Source organism: Epinephelus lanceolatus, chromosome 18 (genome assembly GCF_041903045.1).
Source record: "Epinephelus lanceolatus isolate andai-2023 chromosome 18, ASM4190304v1, whole genome shotgun sequence".
Taxonomy (NCBI): Eukaryota; Metazoa; Chordata; class Actinopteri; order Perciformes; family Serranidae; genus Epinephelus; species Epinephelus lanceolatus.
In genome coordinates, this window is record NC_135751.1 from 3280758 (window position 1) to 3304489 (window position 23732).

The following is a 23732-nucleotide window of genomic DNA, read 5'->3' on the forward strand; positions in this document are numbered from 1 at the left end:
CTTGACTTTTCACTTTATTAAGATCAGATTCTGCAGGTAAAATTACAATAATAAGGTGACTTGACTTGGACTTGACCTATTACAGGACTTGACTTGACTTGACTTGACATAACCTGTGACTTGACTTGACTTGCCCAAGAAAAAATGACTTGGGACTTACTTGAGACTTGAAGGTTAAGACTTGAGACTTACTTGAGACTTGCACATGTGGGACTTGGTCCCATCTCTGCCTCCGACCTTATCTGAGTATATTTCGTTTCCTTTCAGTATTAAGATTATTTAGAAAAGTGTTTGAAGCATTTTTGGGGTTGATTATTTTGTTTTTTGAAGTGACTGTGCGCGATGCAACTGCAACAGTGCGCAGCAGCCACAGCAACAGTTGACAATTCTCATTAAATAGGAGAATACAGTCATTAAGTTAAATAAATTCATATTTAACTTTATCCTTTCAATCGAAATATAATGAATATAGCTTAATACCATGCTAGAAACCCCAATTAAACTATTTTGATGTCTGCGACATTAACAGCTTACATGTTGTTATGGGAGGTTTAAAAAAAAAAAAAATCATTTTTTTTTTTCGGGTTCAGGCATGAGAATTCTGAAAACCTGTCGGGCCGGGCCGGGCTGGGGCTCCACCCCCTCGGGCTGGGCCCGGGCCCAGATAATAGGCCCGTGCAGGGCACTACCTGTGCTCTTGGTCCTCTGTCTTCACATTTAAAATCTCATGTAAAGAATCTTGATGTCATCTTTGACTCTGGCAGATCAACTCAGTTGTCAGCTCAAGCTTCTTCCATCTAAGATCCATTGCAAAACTTAAATCATTTCTGTCCATAAAAGATTGAGAAATTCTGGTTCATGCTTTCATCTCCTCCCAATTAGATTATTGTAATTCCCTCTACACCTGCATCAACCAGTCAGCTCTGTCACGCTCGCAGCTCGTTCAGAATTCAGCAGCAAGACTCATTACTGGTACCAGCACTGCATGGAGCAGCACCAGATTATATTTCAGAACTCCTCACTCCCTATTCCACCTCTCGTCCCCTCAGATTCACTGACAAATCACTGCTTTCTATCCCACTTAAAAAGTTAAAAAGCAGAAGTGACAGAGCTTTTTCAGTTGTTGGTCCGAAACTGTGGAACAGCCTGCCAGAAACAGTTAGATCCTCACCCTCTTTAAATATATTCAAAGCCTGGCTAAAAACCTATCTCTTTTCCTTAGCTTTTGGTGATCATCATGAGAACATATTGTTTGATATTCATCTTTTTCATTGAATTTGCTCGATGTAAACTTTTCATAAGTTTTGTGCCTGACATTGACAGTGTCAGTATATGCATGCAATGTATTTAGTTCTCCTGTTCTAAACGTGGAAACTGTGAAACATAATCAAATGTGCAATTTGACAGATTTGTGTAAGATAGTCTGGCCATTATGAGTTGAATGGAAAAATGCAGTGAACTTGCTTGATTAACCAGTTGCGTTGTGTGCCACATATCTTATGAAAGATACACTGCAGGTCATTTAAAATTGGTAAGCGGGCCAAGAATGGCCCCCAGGCAGGACTTTGGACAAGCCTGACTTTAAAGATGGACGAGTACTTGCTGTCTTCCTCGGTTTGTAGGTGACTTTTTAAACAGAAAATCCACATTTTTTTATAGTGATATTTAACCTACTGGAAATTGGACATTTATTAGAGCATAATACAATTAACAGCAAGTAGTTTGGTCATTTATCTTACCAGAAACTTAGCTTCCTGGCGATCTCCTATAGGTGTATAGAAACTCCTCATTTTAACTTCATTAATCAGCTGTTCCCTGTTAGTTGTGGGGCTTTCAATGCAGGTAACAGGAATAAAATACCTCTGTTGTCGGCTTCATATCCTAAATGTCCAAAATATTACTCAGTAGCTCCATTAGTCCGATTATCAACATACTGATATATTAATCATGTTGTCATATTGCTTATTACTAATGCAATACAAGTTTGATTTAGTGCTGTGATGCCATCAGCACAGGTTGCTGATATAGGCATATCATAATTACAAATACTGGTTCAGCTTGTTTGCATAAAATCAAATTGGGCAAAGCTTCTACACCGGACAGGAAAAAACAGAAAATCGATGCAATTCTACATACTGTAGCACATTCTCCTTGACCCTCTGTCTTCTGTTCAAAGTATTAGCCAACTGAAGTGAAAAGTGTGCTGTGGAGTCAGGGTTAGACCAGGGTTAGGCAAAGTTTAGGGAAAAGGTCAGGGCTTAGAGGTAAGGGAATGAACACAATTCAGTGGATTTTCCTCACAAGTATAGTAATCCAAATTTATGTGTGTGTGTCTGTGTGTGCGTCTGTGTGTGTGTGGGGGGTTGGTTCATAAGAACCGGTTCAACTGCCCGTCCTGCTTTAAGAGCTACAGAACCATGCTGGACCTGGCCCAGCACCGCTGCAGCGCCGCGGCCAAAAACCAGGTTGGTGTGAGCGTGAGTGAGCGTGTGTGTTGTGTGTGTGTGAGGCAGAGTTAACAGATGAAACCATAGCTGTGAGTAAGGGCCAACTTGTTTTAGACATGATGATCAGGAGCAAAAACACTTTCGATTGAGGCTGTCTGAAATCAACATGCTTCAAACTGCTTTTATGTGGCTTTTGAACAGGAAATGATTGTCATGACAAATTCTGGCTGCAAATGTTTTCCCTTGGTGCTGTCTCAGTGTTACTGCATTGATGGCAGTGTTAACTTGACTTTGACATTCAAGCAAGGACAAACTGTTAACGACTGTCAGAGCAGGTCTGACAGTTACATCTAAAACCCATGCACAAATAAAAATTTCTTCTGGAATAATTCCTACTAATCACTAACTACGACATACAAAATGCACAGAGAATGGGAGAAGTGGAGGGCGTCAAAAGGGGCCCACAGCTCATTTTGCACCAGTGAGTTATACTGGCCCTGACCAGTAAACACATGTTTAAGTCCCCAGGTCTTCACTTTGTTTGAACAGATCAGTTTATTAAAACCACTTATTTTGGAAGTGAAAAGTAAAGGTTAGATTGAAGGGCAGATCTTAATAGGTCCCCTCTACCACAATTCCAACATAAGTGATGGGGGATAAAATCACAGTAAAAAATACATCCCATAGTTAAGCTGAAGCTAATATGACGTAGTCTTTTTTTTTTCTCTTTTTTGGGGGGGGGGACAAAATTTCTGTTTTTTGAGAGCTACTCTTAAATGTCACCCAAAATGTATTTTAATAGTCCACTGCATTTAAAAGCACTTTTTATTTCAACTGAAGTTGTGCGTGAAAATGCAGCTGATGAACTTGTTTTCACTTCCAAGTTACTGTTCTAAACAGCTGGTAAACAGGGTTTGTCTCAGTCCCTATTTATTTTTTGGTCTGTAAAATTAAAGGGAAGTTTCGGTTTATTTCAACCCGTCTCCTATCGTTCTAAATTTGTTTCAAGTGACTAGTGACATAGAAATAATAGTTAGCATGTTAGCCGTTAGCCTAGATACAGCCGGGGCGCATTAGTAGCGTCAGACCTGTTAAAACGTAAGAGAACGGGCATACCTTCAAGTGCAAAGTTAGTCCACTAAACAAGCTTTTTTCCACAAAGACCGCCTCATATCATTAGGATAAATGTCAGAGAACATATAGAAAACGACATGTAAACGTGTTGGCTTACCTTACCGGTGTGGTGTCGTGTTTGTTTATCCCTCTAGCTCTGCTTTCCAAAGCACGGCCGAAATATATCTCGCCAGCTCTAGATAAAGCCCAGCTGGATGCTAACGTCACTCCAGGAGGAGGTGTCTCGTCCTCGGTTACATCCAGACCTTGAAAATAAGGCTGCAACCGGTCCCATTCCTTACAACAGAGGCATTCCTCTTCTGTGGGCACTGGGGTACAGCATTCACAGCTACTCCACCAATCTCCAGAGCTACGCAGCCTTGCAGCAGCCATTCGTCTTCTACCTGTTGCGCCTTTCTCTCTCTCTCCTCCTCCGTTCTTCAATTTCATGAAGCTCTTCGTCAGTGTATCCTTCCAGCTGTTGGTGGTTGTTCAGGCATGCTATGAGATCGCTGCTTGTTCTCGCGATATTTCGGCCGCACTTTGGAAAGCATGGCAGCACACTGGTAAGGTAAGACAACACGTTTACATGTCGTTTTCTATATGTTCTCTGACATTTGTCCTAACGATATGAGGCGGTCTTTGTGGAAAAAAGCTTGTTTTTTCTTATGTCACTTTGTCATTTTTATGTCACTAGTCACTTGAAACAAATTTAGGACGATAGGAGACAGGCTGAAATAAACTGAAATTTCCCTTTAAAACGTGCCAGTTACGGATAATGGTCTGAAAGAAGATAATCTAAGTTGTGAAACAAAAAACCAGGCTGAATGTTAGAGGAATGATGAGGCCAAATTAAAGTTCAGAGGTCTACTGCAGCTCCAAATATTCTGGGACTAGGTTTAGGTTTAACACTAATTTCAGCAAAAATACTATAGATGTCAGGGTTAGAGGACAAGTGCACAAGGCAAGCATCTTCTGTAACTGTCATGGTTACAGAAGACTCACTCTGATTGGATTTATGTTAATGTTGGAGTTGACAGTCTATATATAGTTATAATTTCTAGGTTTGGTAGGATTAATGTTTGTGTGAGTGCATCTGTATGTGTTTGTGTGTATAAGTTGACCACTCCATCTCCTCATATAAATACATCTACAGGGTAATGAAAGGAAATGAGTATGTAAGACATGGCTGAAATAAAGAAACTTAAGACATTTACAGTGAATGGCACAAGAAGAGACATATGATTAAGTGTGGAAAACAAAGTTCATCACATTCATCTGTCACCACTGCTCTGCTCTGACAAATAATTTACAAAATGCCTCTTCCCTTCTGTCTTTCTCTGTCCACCCCCTGCTCTCCTCCCTCCTCCTTTACAGTCTGGTGGTCGTCGTTCCAATTTTGCCGCCACTCCTCGCCGTCAGCAGCAGCAACAGCAACAGCAACAGCAGAACAGTGCCAACTCCATGATGCAACCGCAGCATGGAGGACACGGCCAGCAAGAACCTCTGCCCTCCCACTGCGTCTCCCCCATGTCCCAGGGAGGGCAGGGTGGCGTGACCAGCCAGTCTGTGCCTGACCCCCACCAGGTAGGGGAGGAGAAACACTGACGAACCATTAATTGTGAAAGATCTAGTGCAGTGATACTCAACTCTTGGCCAAATGTAGCTCATAATAGTGTGTTAGGTGGCCCCACAAACCATTTTCTAAGTTCACACTGGCAATTTTTTGTACCTTTACTTTAAATAAGAGGCCATAGTTTACCAAAAAGCATAAAAATAGAGCTTGTTTACCAAAAGAATGCCAGGAGAGGACCCCACATAACAACCCATCAGAGATCCAGGCTATTCCCCCAAAGTCCTTAAAACACCCCTGCATACACCATACTCTGTTCAGGGCTGCTGCGGTTGGCCCCTGGCCTTCTGTCAATTTGCAAAGTGGCCCCGGGCAAAGCGAGTTGAGTATACCTGGTCTATTGTGTAGTATTTAGTGGCATCTGGTGGTGAGGTTGAAGATTACAACTGACTACAACTTACCTCATGTGCCAAGTGAGGGTGTCCCCGACTCAGAATTTTCATAGTTGAATCTGATGACAAATTTTTCCTTGAGCCGACTAATCATCGAATCATGTTGTTTTCCCCCTCATTGATTAATGAGCTCATTTGCGTCAGTTTCCGCTCCAGAGAAAAGTGCTCAAACACCCAAATAAACAAATTTAATTCTTCAGTTGACATAATAAGATAATAATAATAAAAGTAAAACAGTTTTCCTTCTTTCTGACTTCAAGTTACTTCATTAATCAGCTCAGGTTCATACAAGTTCATCCACACGGACCGTGCGTCACCGCTCTCAGTCGTCGGAAAAAAGTAGCCAAATAAAAAATAAGAGTCTATCAAGAAAACAATCAGCGGTGAAATTCGTTTCAAGACACTTCAGGTAAACGAATAATCCTTCAAAATTTTGATTTGAGAGCACATACCTCCTCCAAACTTCAGCACTGAGCTGAAGACAGCGACACAAGGGAGCCACACCGGTGCACCGGCGTCGCTGTCCTCAATGCCGCAGAAAAGCGCTGAAACGGAGATAAAGGGGAACCCGTTTTTTGCTTATTTTAACTGGCCCATCCAGTTTTCTGGAGGCCCACCCACAATCAAAATCCTGGCGCCGCTACTGCTCCAAAGTGTTTGTTTATGCGCTCCACCACTGTAAATCATCACCACATGATTCCTGAGCACGGCACCACTGCTGCTCACTGCTTCCTCAGGGGATGGGTCAAATGTGGAGAACAAATTTCACACACTCAGGTGTGTGACAATCAGTGGGACTTTAACTTTAAATCACTGTAGGCCTCGATGCTGCTCTGATGGTCCTGCAGCGCACTGACTCACCTCCGCTTATTTGGATCGAGCAACTGGGTGATTTATTCATGCGTAGTAATGATTATGCCTACTGATTAAACGCACGCGTCATTTTCAGTTTTTTTATTAACAGAAATTAGGCTGATGTTTGTATCAAAATAGGCTATATGTCATGAATTACTAGAAAACAGATACATACTATGTCAAATCAAGATGTTCAGCAGCAGTGAGCACCCCCATATAGTCAGAATGTTATGGTCTTGTTTCATAACCACATTTTGCGATGATTCGACGGCGAGACTGGCAGTCGAATCAGACTTCTCCGAATCGAATCACCGAATTATCAATTATTCGGGGTCACCCCTAGTGCCAAGAGAACAATGGTGGCCAATGCGAAAACGCAAATGGCCCCATCTAGAGCCAGTGTTTGGTTTGTTCTCTCTGGGATACTGTAGAAACAACATGGCTGACTCCGTGGAAGAGGATCTGCTGTGTATCATTCTAAAGAAACGAAAAGCATTCCCAGCTTCAGTTGATTGCACATTATTGGAAACATAGTTATGAATATTATATTCCATTCCTGCCAATCTATCCCTCTGAATACTACACACAGACCTTTAATAGAAGTATTGTTGTTATGAGAGAGTGGTTGATAATCTGTCTGTTCCAGCAGGGCCGTCCCAGCTCAGTGTCCTCCCAGAGCAGCCAGCAGAGCATGAGGAGCTCATCCTCCAACAAACACATCTCCTCCTCCAGTGCCACCCCGTCCTCCTCCTACTCCCTGCTCCAGCCCCTGGTGCCTGAGGTAAAGGAGTTGAGCTCGGGATACACTAGGCTGAGCGCCAACCCCATGGTAGGAGAGAGAACCGCCACACATCCGCTGTCTGCTGGCTAGCTGCCTTCTCCCTGTCTGGCTACTAACATCAAGAGAGAGGGACTAATATTTAAATGCTATCTTTGTCCACTGGGAGCCTCTGCTTACAGCACATGTCCTTCCTCTTCTCGACTGTAGATAGGCCACGTAACTGTTTGTAGCAGTAAGTAAGGGTAAAGATAGGTGCAAGATAGGGCTTTACTCTGCTATTTTCATCTCAAATATCAATCAATCAATCAATTTTATTCATAAAGCCCAATATCACAAATCACAATTTGCCTCACAGGGCTTTACAGCATACGACATCCCTCTGTCCTTAAGACCCTCACAGCGGATAAGGAAAAACTCCCCCCAAAAAAACTGTAACGGGGGAAAAATATTTCTTGGGCACTGATGGAAATGGGTTACTACTATGTAATTGGAATAAATTATATTGACAGGACAAGTAAAATGTCCATTCACTACGTCCTCCCTGTGCCCACTTGTCTCCATAAATTCAAGATCAGGGTAATACTGTCAGCAACCTACTTACTTTTAGATTCTAGCAGCTATAGTCAGTGTTAATTTTGTGGCTGTCATGATAAATAGCCAGTGGACTGTGTCTTTTTTGCAAATAAATAGACATTAATAAGAGTGGTACAGTTGCAATCAAAATTATTCAACCCCCATTGCATATTAGGCTTATTGGCAAAATGTACAATTTTTCAGCTGTTTGCAATAAAAATAAACAAGAACAGTTGAAATAGTTTAATAAAACTAATATTACCATGGTTTTTATCCAAATTCAACACAAAATGCTACTTTTAATCACTACTGCAGTCTCAAAATTATTCAACCCCCTGTCTCAAGCACACCTGGTGCAACTAATCAAGGGCTTTATTAATTGAGGTGTGCTTGAGACAGAACACATAAATACCTGGACTGGCTAGGGTTTTGTTGAGAGTGACGTTTGATTGCATGTTAGAAATATGGCTAAGTCAAAAGAGTTGTCCAAAAAGTTCAGAGAATAAATCATTGCATTGCACAAACAAGGAAAAGGATACAAAACGATAGCAAAAGCTCTGAATGTTCCTAGAAATACAGTTAGAAGCATAGTTTGCAAGTTCAAAGTTAAAGGAACAGTGGCTACACTACCTGGACGTGGCAGAAAGAGTAAACTATCAGCGGCTGCCACCAGATTCCTGAGGAGGCAAGTGGTCAAAAACCCTCGAGTGACTGCAAAACACCTGCAGCAAGACTTGGTGGCAGCAGGCACTGAGGTTTCAGTTTGTACAATAAGGCACATACTAAACACTGAAGGGCTCCATGCCCGGACTCCAAGACGTACACCACTACTGACCCAAAAGCACAAGAAAAGTCGGCTCCAATATGCTCAAAACCATATAAATAAGACACAGAAGTTTTGGAATTCTGTTCTGTGGAGTGATGAAACAAAACTGGAACTTTTCGGGCCTATGGAACAGCGGTATGTCTGGAGGAAGAAGAATGAAGCATATGCTGAAAAGAACACCCTGCCTATAGTGAAGCATGGCGGTGGCTCAGTGATGCTCTGGGGCTTTGCTGCCTCTGGCACTGGAAACCTGCAGCGTGTGGAGGGCACGATGGATTCAGTCAAGTATCAGGAAATCTTAGGTAAAAACGTTGTGCCGTCTGTGAGGAAGCTGAAGCTTGGGCGTCACTGGACCTTCCAACAGGACAATGATCCCAGGCATATCTCAAAGTCCACCAAGGCTTGGTTTCAGAAGAAGAAATGGAAGATTCTAGAGTGGCCGTCACAGTCGCCTGACTTGAACCCCATAGAAAATCTCTGGTGGGATTTGAAGAAGGCGGTTGCAAAACGCACACCCAAGAATATTACTGAACTGGAGGCCATTGCCCATGAGGAATGGGCTAAGATTCCTCAGGAACGCTGTCTGAAGCTGGTGTCTGGCTATGCATCACGTTTGCAGCAGGTCATAACAGCAAAAGGGTGCTTTACTAAGTACTGAAGATGCTTGTCATGAAGGGGTTGAATAATTTTGAGACTGCAGTAGTCATTAAAAGTAGCATTTTGTGTTGAATTTCGATCAAAACCCTTGTAATATTAGTTTCATTGAACTACTTAAACAGTTCTTGTGTAATTTGTTTATTGCAAACAGCTGAGAAATTGTATATTTTGCCAATATGCCTAATATGCAATGGGGGTTGAATAAATTTGATTGCAACTGTAGGTCTGTCAGTATTTAGGTGTTGGCTGACAGTCTAGCTACCACATAAGAGACTGAAAAATGATTTACACAAGCAGTCGTGTACTGCCCAAGTAGGGCTGAGCGATGAAATGATCTCGATAAGTTCAGTTTATTTACTTTATTAATCCCCCTGAGGGGAAATTCAATGTTTTCACTCTTGCTTGTCAATTACACACAGGTCCGAAAGACACGCACATGCACAAACAGGACCTATACATGCACAAAGTGGAGAGATGTCAGAGTGAAGGGGCTGCCCTTGGTGAGGTGCCCCAAGCGGTTGGGGGGTTCGGTGCCTTGCTCAAGGGCACCTCGGCAGTGCCCAGGAGGTGAACTGGCACCTCTCCAGCCACCAATCCACGCTCCATATTTTGGTCCGGACGGGGATTCGAACAGGCATCCCTATGGACTGAGCCACTGCTGCCCTACGGCTTGCAATAAAGTATATGTCAGTAATGATGATAAACTTTGGACATTTTTTACTTGATATGAAATGATCTAGCCTATTACACATCAGAAATAAATGCAACAGCAGTCAGTCAGTCAGTCAGTCAGTCAGGTGCCTCTCTTCTTTACCTCTGCTCTGTGTTGCTGCCTGTTTGCAGGAGGGTGGGGCTGAGTTCCACACACAGAGTGGACAGCAGCATAACTTCGGAGAAGAGCCCACAGCAGAGGGAATGAAACAGAGTCTAGGATATATTTGACCGTATGATCAATCTATGTAACACATGCTAAACAAGCTGAACACACATGCAGAAGTGTGGCATTTTGGCCATTCTGTCCACAGTAACTTTCTGCTTCCTCTTAATCCACACTTGGTTTGTTTGACACAGCTTGTTGTGCTAAAGTGCTGGACGTGAACTTGCGTCATCCTCCAGGGCTGCGGAAATTGTTGACAAAATGGCTTACACCTCGTCAGTTGTGAAGTGGTTTGGAAATCTAAAATGTGAGGACGCATTGATAAAACAGTCTGGAAAACATGTTGTCAGTCAGTGCCAACCCAGACGGAAAAATGCAACAAACTGAGAGTTATGGATGTTACTATGGTTCTAGGAAATCTGGATGACTATCAGTTCCCTTACCTGAAAAGGACCCATCCCAGCAACTACACCATTACTTAAATATGCTGTAAGACAAGCAGATAAAGCATGTTTGCAAAGGTGAATGTTTACATTTAGATGTTATTCAATATATTTTATCACAAAGCCCCTAGTAAAATATATCCAAGAGTCTGTTTAATTCTCTCTGCTGTGGGCTCTACTTTGAAGTTATGCTGCTGTCCACTCTGTGTGTGGAGCTCAGCCCCAACTTCCTGCAAACAGGCAGCAGACTGGCTGTGGTCATGTGTTTTTTTTTTTTTTTAATTTATTATTGCTGTGTGATAGGCTGTTGTATCTCTTTATATTGAGGAAAAATTTCCAAAGTTTATCATTGTTACTTACATAAATTGTATAGCCTTGCCCCATCAAAATTGTTTTATCACCCAGTCCTAAATTAGCCAGTTCAAATGAAATTTGAGTCTTACACAGATCTCAAAGGACAATTCTGTTTTGCAACGCAATCACCACAGAAAATATTGGCATTGTACGTTTCTGCAAATCATGGATTTGTTACATTTGTATGTTACTTTTAGTACTTGAAACTTCGCATTTCTTTGCGTTTCAATTATTCTGTTGTTAAGGTGTGGGTAGGTTTAGGCAGAAAAACTTCTTGGTTATGGTTAGGAAAATCATGTTTGGCTAAAATACACATTTTTTTCTGGCATTACTGCTGATAAGGCAGTGGTGTCTCAGTAAAAAACAACCACACTAGGGAAAAACAGCGACAGGTAAAACACAAGCAGTTTTGTTGTTTGCCGGTCTTGAACAGTAGTCTGTGGTCTGCAGCTTGGCGCCAAGCCTAGGTGTCACCATCCCCTCCACCTCCTGATGAGGAAGGTCACTTTAGAAACATTGATATGATTCGTATGTAACATGCAGATGTAATGTATTTGTGGTTTGCAGAAATGTACATTGACAACATCTTGTACTGGCAACTGGGGCGACTTTGGTCATCCTTTCATTAAGCCATCTTTCCTATCTGCAATGATACTGCCATACAGTAGCACCACAAACCTGTCTGATCATCTCACTGCATGTTTCTTGCTGCATCTCACTCTGTTGTGGTCACATTGCATAATGAATGGAAAGAGCAATTACCAAAACACCATTTATCATTTAAACACGTCATTTACCCTGAGCACCTTACTACCTCACTTAATATCGGAACACGGTTCGATAACAGTTACTGTATCCTTATCATTTTTATTACATGAGAAAACCTGCAGACATCCAGGGAAACCCTCAGTGAAACATTTGAGGCACAGAAAATAAAAATAACATACTGCTCAGATGTGTGCAGCTCTACTTAGACTGTCTGCGCGCAACTCTAACTATGGCTTCATTGTTGCTTTCTGCATAGTCAACCTATATAGCCATTTTGCAAACTCCTCATCCATCTGAACTTCACCAGTGCCATGCAGTGTTACTAATGTGATGTAAGGCTGACATTGATGTTTTACTCTTTTCTTCATTCTCTTTTCACCACCCTTTCTCTCCCTTCCTTCTGCTTTTTCTCAAACTGTGCTTTTCTTCTCTCTGTCTCACTCCGATTCTCGCTCTCTCTGGCTCTTTTCCCTTGTCTCTCCCCCACTTCCCCCTACAGCCAAAGCACCAGGACACTTTCTCCCTGGCCCCCCAGCGGCCCCTCACCACCATCAACCCCATCGGCCACTCTCTCCATCCGAATGGAGCACCCACGCTCAAGCCTTCCCCAGTGCCACGCACCATCCAGGCCATGCCCTGGGAGCAGCGCTCTCTCTACAATCAATGAGACCCCTGGGAACCAGCCGCCCCCCCTTCACGTCACGTCCAGCACCACCCCCACACACCCTCCTCATCTCCCCACCCCTTTCGGACCCAGCATCAAGGAGGGAGGACTTTGGACGCCCCTCCAACCTCTTACCCTCCTCTGGAACGTTGTGTTTGGGAACAGGGATGGGCACCATTGAGAACTAGCTGAGATTGATAACTGAGTAGTTAGTTTTAAAAAAAATGTGTTGCCTTGACCCTCATGTATGATGTATGCCATGTACTGGATATAAGTTAAAATGTCTGCCCCCTGATCTGTCCTCTCACCAAGAATTTATCTGCCCATCCTCCTCTTCCACTCTAATTATGAAAATATCTATCCTTCCCATTATAAATAGTGTGTCTCTCTCTGCCCCGCCCTTTATCTATATGTTGAATGAAACAGAAGGCTGTTTTTATCAAGAGTATGTTCCAGACTTTGAACAACGAGGGATGCCAGGAAGCTGCATTGTCAAAGTAAATGTGACAGAATTCACCCTTCAGTCTGATATGTTCTTGAACATAAGGCCCAACTTTTTAGTGAAATGAGGCCTCTGAAAGGAGAAGGGGATACTTTCTTTTTCTTCTTCTTCGTCGTCTTTTTTTTTTTTTTTTTTTTTTTTTTTAAAACGTACCCCTTCAACGTGCTCCAGAATGAAGTTTGTGTATAGTGTGTGTTAGGAGGTGTCATGACTATTTCTGAAAGCCGTTTTTCATTGTCCCTGATGTCACAGTACCCACACCTCTCAACTCCAAGCATCATCAGCAAGGAACACAACGTATGCAGCCCAGCTGACTGTTGTTCTGCACAACATGTTGACATGTACCCGCCAGTTTGGCTTCTCTGTGTTGAGAAGACGGGAACCCTGCTGTTGGTAAGGACCTCAATGTTACCAGCAGCCACCACCACAGACATTGACAGTTTGGAGTGGTTACCTTCTTTAACACACAACTGAAAGCTCACTTTTTTTCTAAACTTGCATCTGACTGGTGGCTTGTTGTTACTGTAGTTTCAATAATCTCTTGGCTGGGAATCAAATCTATAAGATAACAGTACAAGTCTCTGTCTCTTTTGTTCCAAACTCACTGGTAACATTTTTGTTCCTTTCACTTTAAAGCACTTTAAGAAAAGTGCTGTATAATTCTTACTGTCTCTGCCACCCACCCCCACCCTTTATCAAGAGCTGTGTTGGCTGTGAAGATGTAATATTGCCTTACATCAACCCCTCATCATTACTCACTCACATGATCAACAGTGACTTATCAGCAGTATTGGGCCGGTTTGAGCCCATATCATGGCTGGAAGCTACAGTGGCCAAAGTACAGTACATGTGCAGCTCTGGACACCTCCACCCCCACCACAGCTCCAGCACGCCCTGCTATTGGGAGAAGTTTGCCTTCAGGGCTTTCTGCCAGAAAGCCTGTTCTTGGTTAGATTTAAGAAAAAGATCATGGTTTAACTTATAGTCTTAAGGCAAACTTCTCCCATGTGCACACTCCCTTCAGTGTTGCTTTTCCTTCAGAAAATGTCATGGCTCCGTCTCACTGCTCGCAGGATGGATTTAGTTAACACCTACCTGCAGGGTGTTTCAATAAGGAGCCAATCACTATTCACCAGATAACCCCAGATAAACAAAAAAGACCAAGTGAATTTTGTAAACCTCAATTTGAATAATAGTTTAATCACGGTTCCAATATGTTCTGTTACAGTATCTTGCTAACTTGGTGTTCATTGAAATACCCACAGTTCTACTGACATTGTATTTTTCTCTTTTTAAAGTTGTTTCTATTTTTATTCATGACATGTTTTCATTGTTGCTTTCTCTCTCCTTGTAAAGTGTCTTTGAGTATTTAGAAAAGTGCTATACAAATAAAATGTTTTATTATTATCACCATCAGTGCTGCTCTTCTTATGTATATGTCAAGATGATTGTTTTGAGCCTGTAGTCTTTTTTTTAATGATAATCCTTGTTTGATTTTTTTCCCCCCTAAGAACTGAAAAGATGCACAAAGATATTTTACAGGTAAATAGGATTTCTCTGAAGCTAAACAACTTGTTCCAAGGTCAAGAATGAACTCATGCTCGTGAGCAAATGTGTCCTAAAAGTGCTCTGAATAATGTACAGTGGGACACTTATAGTTAAATAACAGTTGACCAAACTTCATCTGATAATGAACACTGTGATATGGGCAAATGCTCCTAAATAAACAAGTAAGTGGACCTTGCCAGACAACCAGACAGACCATTTTTGCAGTCCCAACCTGATGTAGCATTGTTTTATGTTCATATCCCAGTGGTAAACAGTTTGAAAATAGCCACAGGGGGGCAACATGACTTCTGTCTATTTCTATCATTTTAAATTGATTAGAAATAGAGAATATTAAAACCATTTGGACTTTATACCACTGATGATTCTCTATGTTCTTCTGATGAAGGATCAAACCCACATAGGCACACTTAATACATTTTACTGTTGATGATAAAAGACAGGCAAACAATGAGCACATTACCCATTCAATCAAGTAACACCTGTCCATTCAAAGTACAGCCAATCATCAGGACACACACATGTGAAGTCTTTGCATAAAGTTGTGGAAACAAAAACCCTCACTGTGCAATTTGACTCCTGATTCCTTAATGGAATTTGATATGACAATGGCTATTCAGGTAGAGTTGCAGGTGTATGTAAATATAGCTCGGGTCCTCTACCAGAAGCCTGGGAGTTTGAGGGCTATGCACAGTATCTTAGCTGTTCCTGGGACTGAACTCTTCTGGACAAAGACCTCAGATGTTGTACCTGTAATTTGCTGGAACCACTCTCCTAGTTTGGGGGTCACAACCCCCAATGCACCCAGGGGCACCACTTCGGGCATCACCTTCCATATCAATTCAATTCAATCAATCAATAAATTTTATTTATAAAGCCCAATATCACAAATCACAATTTGCCTCACAGGGCTTTACAGCATACGACATCCCTCTGTCCTTAGGACCCTCGCAACGGATAAGGAAAAACTCCCCCAAAAAAATCCTTCAATGGGGAAAAAAACAATAAATTAACAGTATCCATATGTGTTCCAGTTGGTCCTTCAGCCCTTGGTACTTCTCAGTCTTTTCATGCTCTTTTTTGCTGATGTTACTGTCAGCAGGGATTGACACATCTACCACAACTGTCCTCTTCTGCTCCTTGTCAACCACCACTATGTCAAATACTGTGCCTTCTATCCCCAAAAGAAATTCTGCCACAAAAAAAGATGAAACAAAACTGAAAATTTTCATGATCATCCAACCAAAATAAATCAACATAAATTGAGGTCATTTGACACAAAAGTACAACCCTTATGTCTTCATATAAGCCACAAGACAGTAAAACAAGAAAGTATCCTCATTCTCAACTTCACCAAAATTACACAACGAACAAAATGTGTCCTTCTCTGGGTTAGTGTTAAACCTTACAGTCTCTAATGGTAACGTTCCTGAGTGCCACTGTGCACAGAGATCTTTTCCTTTTGCCTATACTTCACGTAATGTTCCACACTGTAGCTATTTTTTATGAGACAATAAGTTCATAGTTTTGCTTTATACCATATGTCAACAGACTATTTTTCTCATGAGAAACATTTTTCTCTTACTCTCCTGAATATTTTACCTCTGGGTTCAGATTGAAACATGACTTAACATGATTTTGTTGGAGCTCCGAGCACATTTCAGAATCCCACAGTCCTTCTGATAAACCTGCTAAGATGTCATTGGATTTTTTTTTAACTTTACTTCAGATTCGAGCACTATTGAGTCCCATGGTGAGTTTTTGATAACAGAGGACAGACTGATGTATTTCTTTTATCTAATGTACTAACCATTACAGATACATTACAACTTTAAACTTTAGTCATGAACATTAAAACGCGTAGGCTATTTCTGCGCATCCAGTGAAGGCGCTGCCGGTCTGATGATGTTAGACGCCTGTCATGCGTCTTGATGGTATCCTCATCTGATCGACAAACGTTTCCAACAATGTTTCACATTGACTGCTATAATTGTGATCCACATCTGGTTGAAAGGAATTTTTCCTGGGTTAGGCTACATTACATGATCTGATGGGATAGTGGAACTGGTCTTGTGTTTATGAGGTGAACTGAGCCCTCATGATATGATTTCATGTGATCCTACTTCCATAATCAGCCTCACAATGTTTCACTTCTTTCTAGCTTTTTTCTTAAGTTTAAAAAAGATACTATGGGACTGGATCAAAATGTTAAATGCCATTAATTATTATTAATATTACTACGACATTACATTATCATTAAATCACATGACAAAGGTTTTTATCCCGTGTCACCCTTAAGTCAACAGTTGTAGTCCATTTCATACTACAATTTTAACACATTTCGTCAACTGCTTGTTCGCGGCGGGAACGCGTACTATAATTTAACTCTTTAAGAAATGAACGGGCCGACCCACGCGCCTTTTTCGGAACGATTAACGGCTCTGAAGTAATCCACCACGCGAGACTCGGATGCGGATATCAGCGAATTAATATTCGCTCGTCAGTGCTCGAAGCGTCTTTTCGGTGCCGACGCTGGTTATTCATAGAAAATAATTTGCCTCTTCGATGGCCGGGCTTGTCAGGGCCTCTGCGGGTCCAGCCCCCGTGCCTCCAAACTGGCAGCTTGTTTCTGTACACACCGGCGGCCAACACGCAGTCAGTTATGTGTGACGGTAATAACGTCCACTCTGAGTGCGTTAAGTAGTAACAACTGTGTCCGTGCATGGGAGCAGGCCAACCGTTATTTTAGTCCCAACAGGATCACACTTTGTTGATCAACAATTGAATCCATGTAGGCCTAATTTTGATTTGATTTAATTTTATATAGGCTATGGATAAACGAAGGTTTTTGGGTCATATTAATTTCGATAATATAATGTTGGCCTTGGCAGTTTTACGGAGGAAAGAAATAAAAGCTGACGATGATCGTTTCAAAATTAAGTTATGTCACAAGCATATTAGGCTACCAGTGAACGCATAAATAAAAATGTATTTTGAAGACATTTACTTGAATGTAAACGAGACTATTTTATCACAATTAGCACTTGTTGCGTCTCAGCAGGCCTCCCAGTTTAAGGCCCAGGCGTCCCTCCCATACCGAACACAGGCCCGGGAGTAGTGGCCCGTCTCGGCCGGTTGGTGGCGGTAGTTACCCGGACCGGGAGAGACTGAGGCACCGGCTGAATTAACTGCAGGCTATTTTTACTTCACAGCCTCCAACCGCAACCAGAATAAGCAGCTAATGTCATTTAAGACATCACTAACAAAAGTCAATAGCTGTTGAAAAAGTGAGATTTCGATAATTAGTGAACTAATAAAAATAATAAAGTAGCCTGTCTATGCAAAGTGAAACGTTGTGAAATAAGATTTTTTTTTATCAAATCAATTTCTCCAAAGTAGATTTACAAGTAGCCTACCATCAGTGGACGAAGTCAACTGACATCTTTTGTCTTATGCTACTTGATGCTATTTTTTGTCTGACCTTCTGACCAAGTGGACAAAATCTTCTGCTTTAGTGAGGTTCGTGTCGCTGATCGAGTGAGCTCGTGGTCGATGAGTCCGATTCACAAATGTTTTAACTCCACGCGACAGTGTGTGTGTGTGTGTGTGTGTGTGTGTGTGTGTTTTAAATTGAAAAATATTCAATCCTGCGCGACCGTTATGAAAACATACAGTGTGACTGAGATCCAGGCTGCACGAGGAGATCAGCTCCTCCAAATGTACAAACCAACATTAGAAGGCAAAAAACAAACAAACAAACAAAAAAAACACTTCACTCGTTAGAGTGCTCAATTTGTACTGAAGTGAACCGAACCAGTGTCAGCCTGTGGTTCATTCACTGTTAAATGGCAGCTTGTGCCTACGTTTTCCGTCCTGTTAGCTGGTTTAATAATTATATTTCACGTTCTTTCTTACATATTTACAATAGGTCTTATTTGATACTAGTTCATGCAAAAAAAAAAAAAAAAAGATTCTTACCGAAATTTTACGCTGTGATGTATTTGTACTTGATCTTTGTGGAAAACACTTACATGTAATTAATTTTTTTTTTTTTTTAAAAGAAAAAAAGGTCATATAGGCCTATACACATTTAATTTGCCCCCTGGATTTAATTGGCTTTTAAATGAGTTTTAATGTTGGGCTATTGTCTCGTAAAACTTATTTGGTTTGATGGTAGAATTGTTACTCATTTTTTCGTTCTGTGCTTTTCACTTGTTTTTTGGACATAAGTGAAAAGGGCCTTAAACTCCACATCAGAGCTCCTCAGCAGCCACTCCTGCTCTGCTCTGTAATGTTCTGATATCACATATATTTCACATAATTTATAGCAACACGTGGCAACAAATTAGATTTTACCACATGTCGATCATCAAGTATTCTGAAAATATAAATGTTTCCAACATTGAGAAGTCAGTGCTTAGATGGAAACTCTTGTCTTACCATAGTTTGATTAGTACTTGAGTAAGAGATCAGAATCCTTTCTGGTTTTAGGAAATGCATGTATACACATTTCTACCCTCCATGGTGGTTTGTGGCCTTTTATTAACAGATTCATGAGCATATATGATGAAACGAAAACAGAATCTGTTGGCAGGGGTGTAGAACCAAACTGTGGACCCTATGCACTTATTAGCATTTCTTGCAGGCTGCTGCCCTTCCTCTCTTGAAACATGTCTATCTCTCACCCATTTTAATGTTTTTTAACAAAGTTAGTTTGCTTTCTTTCCTTTCTTTTATTCCTTTCTTTTTTGGAACCCTGATTTCCCCTCCTCTGGGAAAGACGTGACAGTATGTTGATGCTTCAGCAGCAGAGGCAGTCACTCAATCAGCTCTCACTGTATTTAGAGATGAATCCTACTGTAAGGGCGGACTAAACCATTTCCACCTATTTATTGAGCCAATTTTAGATATGGAAGTAATTAATTAGAATTTTTAAAAAATGCAAACAAAACTGAACTTTTCATTCCAGACTTTTCAAGGGCCCCTTCCCATTGGGGTAATCAGTCCCACTTCTCCTTCCATGACAACGCCCCTGTCTGTAAGAAAATATAGTCATTCACTAACATCGACTGTTTCATATCTACTATCCGACGAGTGAGGCTGCTTCTGGAGCACATCTTATTTCCATGATGTCAGCACAGGAAGTGTAGCCTACATGCAATAAGGTATTTCATTTTGTAATTTTTTTTAACAGCTTGAACTTAAATATTTCCAGCATTCTTCAAAGAAGCAGAATTTGAAAACATTTTTTTGTATTGCACACTGAACAGTTTGTCTCAAATATTCTACATGACTTTTCAATCATTTTTGCACACATTCCTCCACAGTTTTGCCAGACATATTTCATATTCTCAGAGGTGTAAGATTGGAACTGAAACTGAATTGTTTGAGATAAATTTAGGCCTTAGATCCTGCATTTGTAGCAGCAGTTTTGTGATCAAATAAAGAATGATGGTTTTGAGAGGGAAGTAGGGCCTGTGGAGTGAAGAACTCCTACTGAGCAAGGGTCATTTCACATTCATGACATTCATGTTGTTGTTGTGGTTGTTTTAAGTCAGTTTTTTTTTTGGTTTGATTAAGTTTGTTTCGATTATTACACCCCTCTGTCTTCGCTTGTGCATATGAATACATGTTAAGGCTGTAAATCATTTCAAACTGTTTTGACCACCATTTCACTAACTGTCCATTCTGCGCTTGTCACCACCTGAATAACTGCAGAAACAAATCATACTCATTAAATTTTGGAAATTACAGTGAAACAAAAATATGAACAACTCTCTACTGCTTCAGTCTGGGTCCCCAGTGAGGAAGAGCTTGCAGTCTGCTCAGCTCCCGACTAAAAGAAAGAAGTTTTGACAAAATGGTCAAGTCTTTCAGTTTTCTGTTTAGATTTTAGAAACTGAGCTTAGTGTAAAGGTAAAATAAATAAATAAATACTTGTGTACAGAAACAAAGTCCAAAGGTGACAAAATACATGTACAGCCCATGCTGCTCCATACATGCTTAAACATTCACTTTTTTGTTTTATCTTTACACCTTTGGGAAAGATAACACATTTTTAATCCCTTTTTCATCCAGTGTTGATCTGGTACTGCACTTTATCATTATTATTATTATTATTATTATTATTATTATTATTATTATTATTATTATTATTATCTAATTATTGTTATCTAATGCTTTGTGTGATCACATTTAGTTTTGTTAGCAAAATGAATGGATGTTATGATTCCCTTTATAACAAAATGAAGAACAGGCTGTGAGGCCTTGTTGGAGCTTGATTAATCATCACAGAAATATGTCATCACATAAGCACAGTGGCATTGTTAGGCCTGAGTGTCCGAAGCTTCAGCCACTATTTGATGTATAGCCCTGAATCTAAGCAGACTCTGTGTGTCTCGTGCAAGAGAGAGAGAGAGAGAGTGCATCGGTAATCGCTTTAATGTTGCAGCTGATAAAGGTGCAGTTTATTTTAAATGCTTTATATACTGATGGGTTGTTTCATCTATAATTATGCATCATTAATAAGTTGATTATATTTTGTATTAACAAGCTAAGTCCTCAAAATAACTTAAGTAGACAAATAAATGTAGTGGAGTAAAAAAGTGTACAGTGTAGGTCCACTCCCTAGCTTTCTCATGATCACGTTGGTAAACAAATAACTGACAAGTGCTTTTAAAGCTCTGGGGGAAAAACAATAGGTAATTAGAAACTGAGGTTGACCTTGGGAACCACAAAATCTATTCAGAGGCTGCTCTGGAGCTCTCCATCATATTACATGATGTCCATCAGCAGAAGCCCAGTCATCATTAAATGTGACTTGACTTGATGACTTAAACCTCTTTAAGCCATTTAGGGGCATAGGACGTCCACCAGAGCTGGCCATCCCACTTTATCTGGGCCTGGCCTTACTTTGATTTTCTCCAAATCCATCACCTACCCTGTTTCCTCCTGTCCCTGTGGGTTGTAGTCCAGGGCATGTCTTGTTGTGTTACTTGCGTCCTTCCTAAGGGTGTGACCTATCCATGTCCACTTCCTTCTAGCTGGGTGGGTAATCCTCCACATTTCCTCATCCCTGGTTTTGATGGCCCATCAAAAATAAAATGTAGATGTTTGAAATTCCATTTTCCATTACCATTTTTTTCTGAGTGCTTAATGGACTTCTTGCCGTCTCCATCTCCTGATGAAGATTATGTGATATGAGCCTAAGAGACAGAACGGCTCCTAAACAGATCTTGTTTTCCTTCCACATTTGACACAGCATGAGAAGAGAGGTGGTACATTAAGAGAGGGAGTAAATTTGTTTTAGTATAAATGGAACTGTTCCTTGTAAAATGATATAATGGGAAGATGATATTTAGGTGATGATGAAAATGGCCACGAATATAGGGTTTACACACATGTCTGAAATCAGCTTTTTAAAATAACAACCAACCTGTTGTTGACACTGGAGTTTCAAGCAACATAAAATGCCAGTATAGAAGCAGATCTGTGTCGTTGGACTGTGGGCCTTGACACTACAAAATACATGTTATGATTTGTATTCTTTATAAAAACTGGAAATCTGTAGCAACAGTTTTTCCCCATGTTTAAACACATTGCCAGAAACTATGACTCAGTTTCTCAAAACTCTAAACACAAAACTGAAAGAGTTAACCATTTTGTCAAAACTCCACAAATCGCTTGCAAAATAAAACACTGCACTCTAAAACATTTTCTCTCCTCTTACAACTGATTCACCAAATGATACACACAGCTATCAAATGAATATTTGCTACATAGCATAAATTAAACACTGGTGTGATACTTGTTCGTCTTTCAGCTGCTCTCTTCAGAGGTTGCCACAGCAGATCATCTGCTTCCATCTCACCCTATCCCCTGCCTCCTCTACTGTTACACCAACCATCTCCATGTCCTCCTTCACTTCTCTGGGGTCTTCCCCTTTTCCTCCTGCCTAGCAGCTCCATCTCCAACATCCTTTGTCCAATATATCCACTGTCTCTCCTCAACACATTCCAAACCATCTCAACCTGGCTTCTCTGGCTTTATCTCTAAACTGCTCAACCTTAGCTGTTCCTCTGATCTGCTCATTTTTAATCCTGTCTATTCTGGTCACTCCCAATGAAAATCTCAGCATCTTCATCTCGGCCAACTCCAGCTCAGCCTCCTGTCTTTTAGACAATGCCACTGTCTCCAAACCATACATCATAGCAGGTCTCACTACTGTCTTGTAAACCTTCCCTTTCACTCTTGGTGCTATCCTTCTGTCACACATCAGCCCTGATGTTTGTCTCCACCCACTCCATACTGCCTGCACTCTCTTCTTCACCTCTTTTGTGCACTGTCAATTGCTCTGGATGGTTGACCCCAGGTACTTGAACTCATCCACCTTCACTACCTCTAGTGCATCTTCACCTTCCCACCTGCCTCCCTCTCATTTACACACATGTATTCTGTCTTGCCTCTACTGACCTTCTTTCCTCTTCTCTCCAGTACAGACCTCCATCTCTCCAGGTTCATTTCCACCTGTTCTCTACTCTCACCACAGATTACAATGTCATCTGCAAACATCATGGTCCACAGAGCCTCCTGTCTAACCTCATCTGTCAACCTGTTCATCACCATTGCAAACAAGAAGGGGCTGATCCCTGATGTAACCCCACCCCTACCCTGAAACCATTTGTCATTCCGACTGCACACCTCACCACTGTCTCACTGTCCTCATCAACCGTGCACCTTTCTCCACTCTTGTATGTCACCCTGTGTTCCTCACTCTTCTGGAAATATGTGTTCACCACGGCCATTTCCATTCTCTTTACAAAATCTACAACCATCTGTCCTGCATTCCTATCTTTCACACCATACCTACCCAGCACCTCCTCACCTCCTCTGTTCCTTTCACCGACATGACCATTCAAATAAACACAAGAAGTTTGTGCTCTAATAAAAAAAAAACAAAAAAGGGATCAGCACTCAGTGAATAATCCTCCTAAGCCCTACGATAAGCTATTATGGCAAGGCTTAACTATACAGACCCGTGAGCAGTGATAACTAACATGTCTTTGGGGTCATCGGGTGGGAACCTCCTTTCACCGGTGTTTTGTCTAGTTAGTCCCACGACACCTCCAGGAGGCTAGACAGTGATCTCTGGCGTCCCAGAGACACTCCCCTAATGCCAGGTCTCACTGCTCCCCACACTAACCGAACAACCTCCTTTACCTTACCTATACTACCACAGAGGAGGTAGACCCAGGGAAGGAAGCCTTGTTAGGCTATCACAC

The 23732-nt window shown here is 41.3% G+C and overlaps 1 protein-coding gene across 6 annotated transcripts in view; it reads left to right on the plus strand.

The window, feature by feature from the left end:
- LOC117268513 (uncharacterized) overlaps positions 1-14298 on the plus strand; it is a 51336-nt gene extending 37038 nt beyond the window's left edge. Inside the window, exons 4-7 of one of the 6 annotated variants that reach the window (XM_033645049.2) lie at positions 2376-2465; positions 4938-5147; positions 7087-7221; positions 12219-14298. In XM_033645049.2, coding sequence (XP_033500940.1) covers positions 2376-2465; positions 4938-5147; positions 7087-7221; positions 12219-12386 — 603 coding nt within the window. In that variant the 3' untranslated portion in view covers positions 12387-14298. Of the gene's footprint in view, positions 1-2375; positions 2466-4937; positions 5148-7086; positions 7270-12218 lie in introns of all 6 variants that reach the window. The other 5 variants (XM_033645047.2, XM_033645048.2, XM_078161748.1 and 2 more) reach the window with 5 other exon arrangements.
- Positions 14299-23732: the final 9434 nt, after the last annotated feature.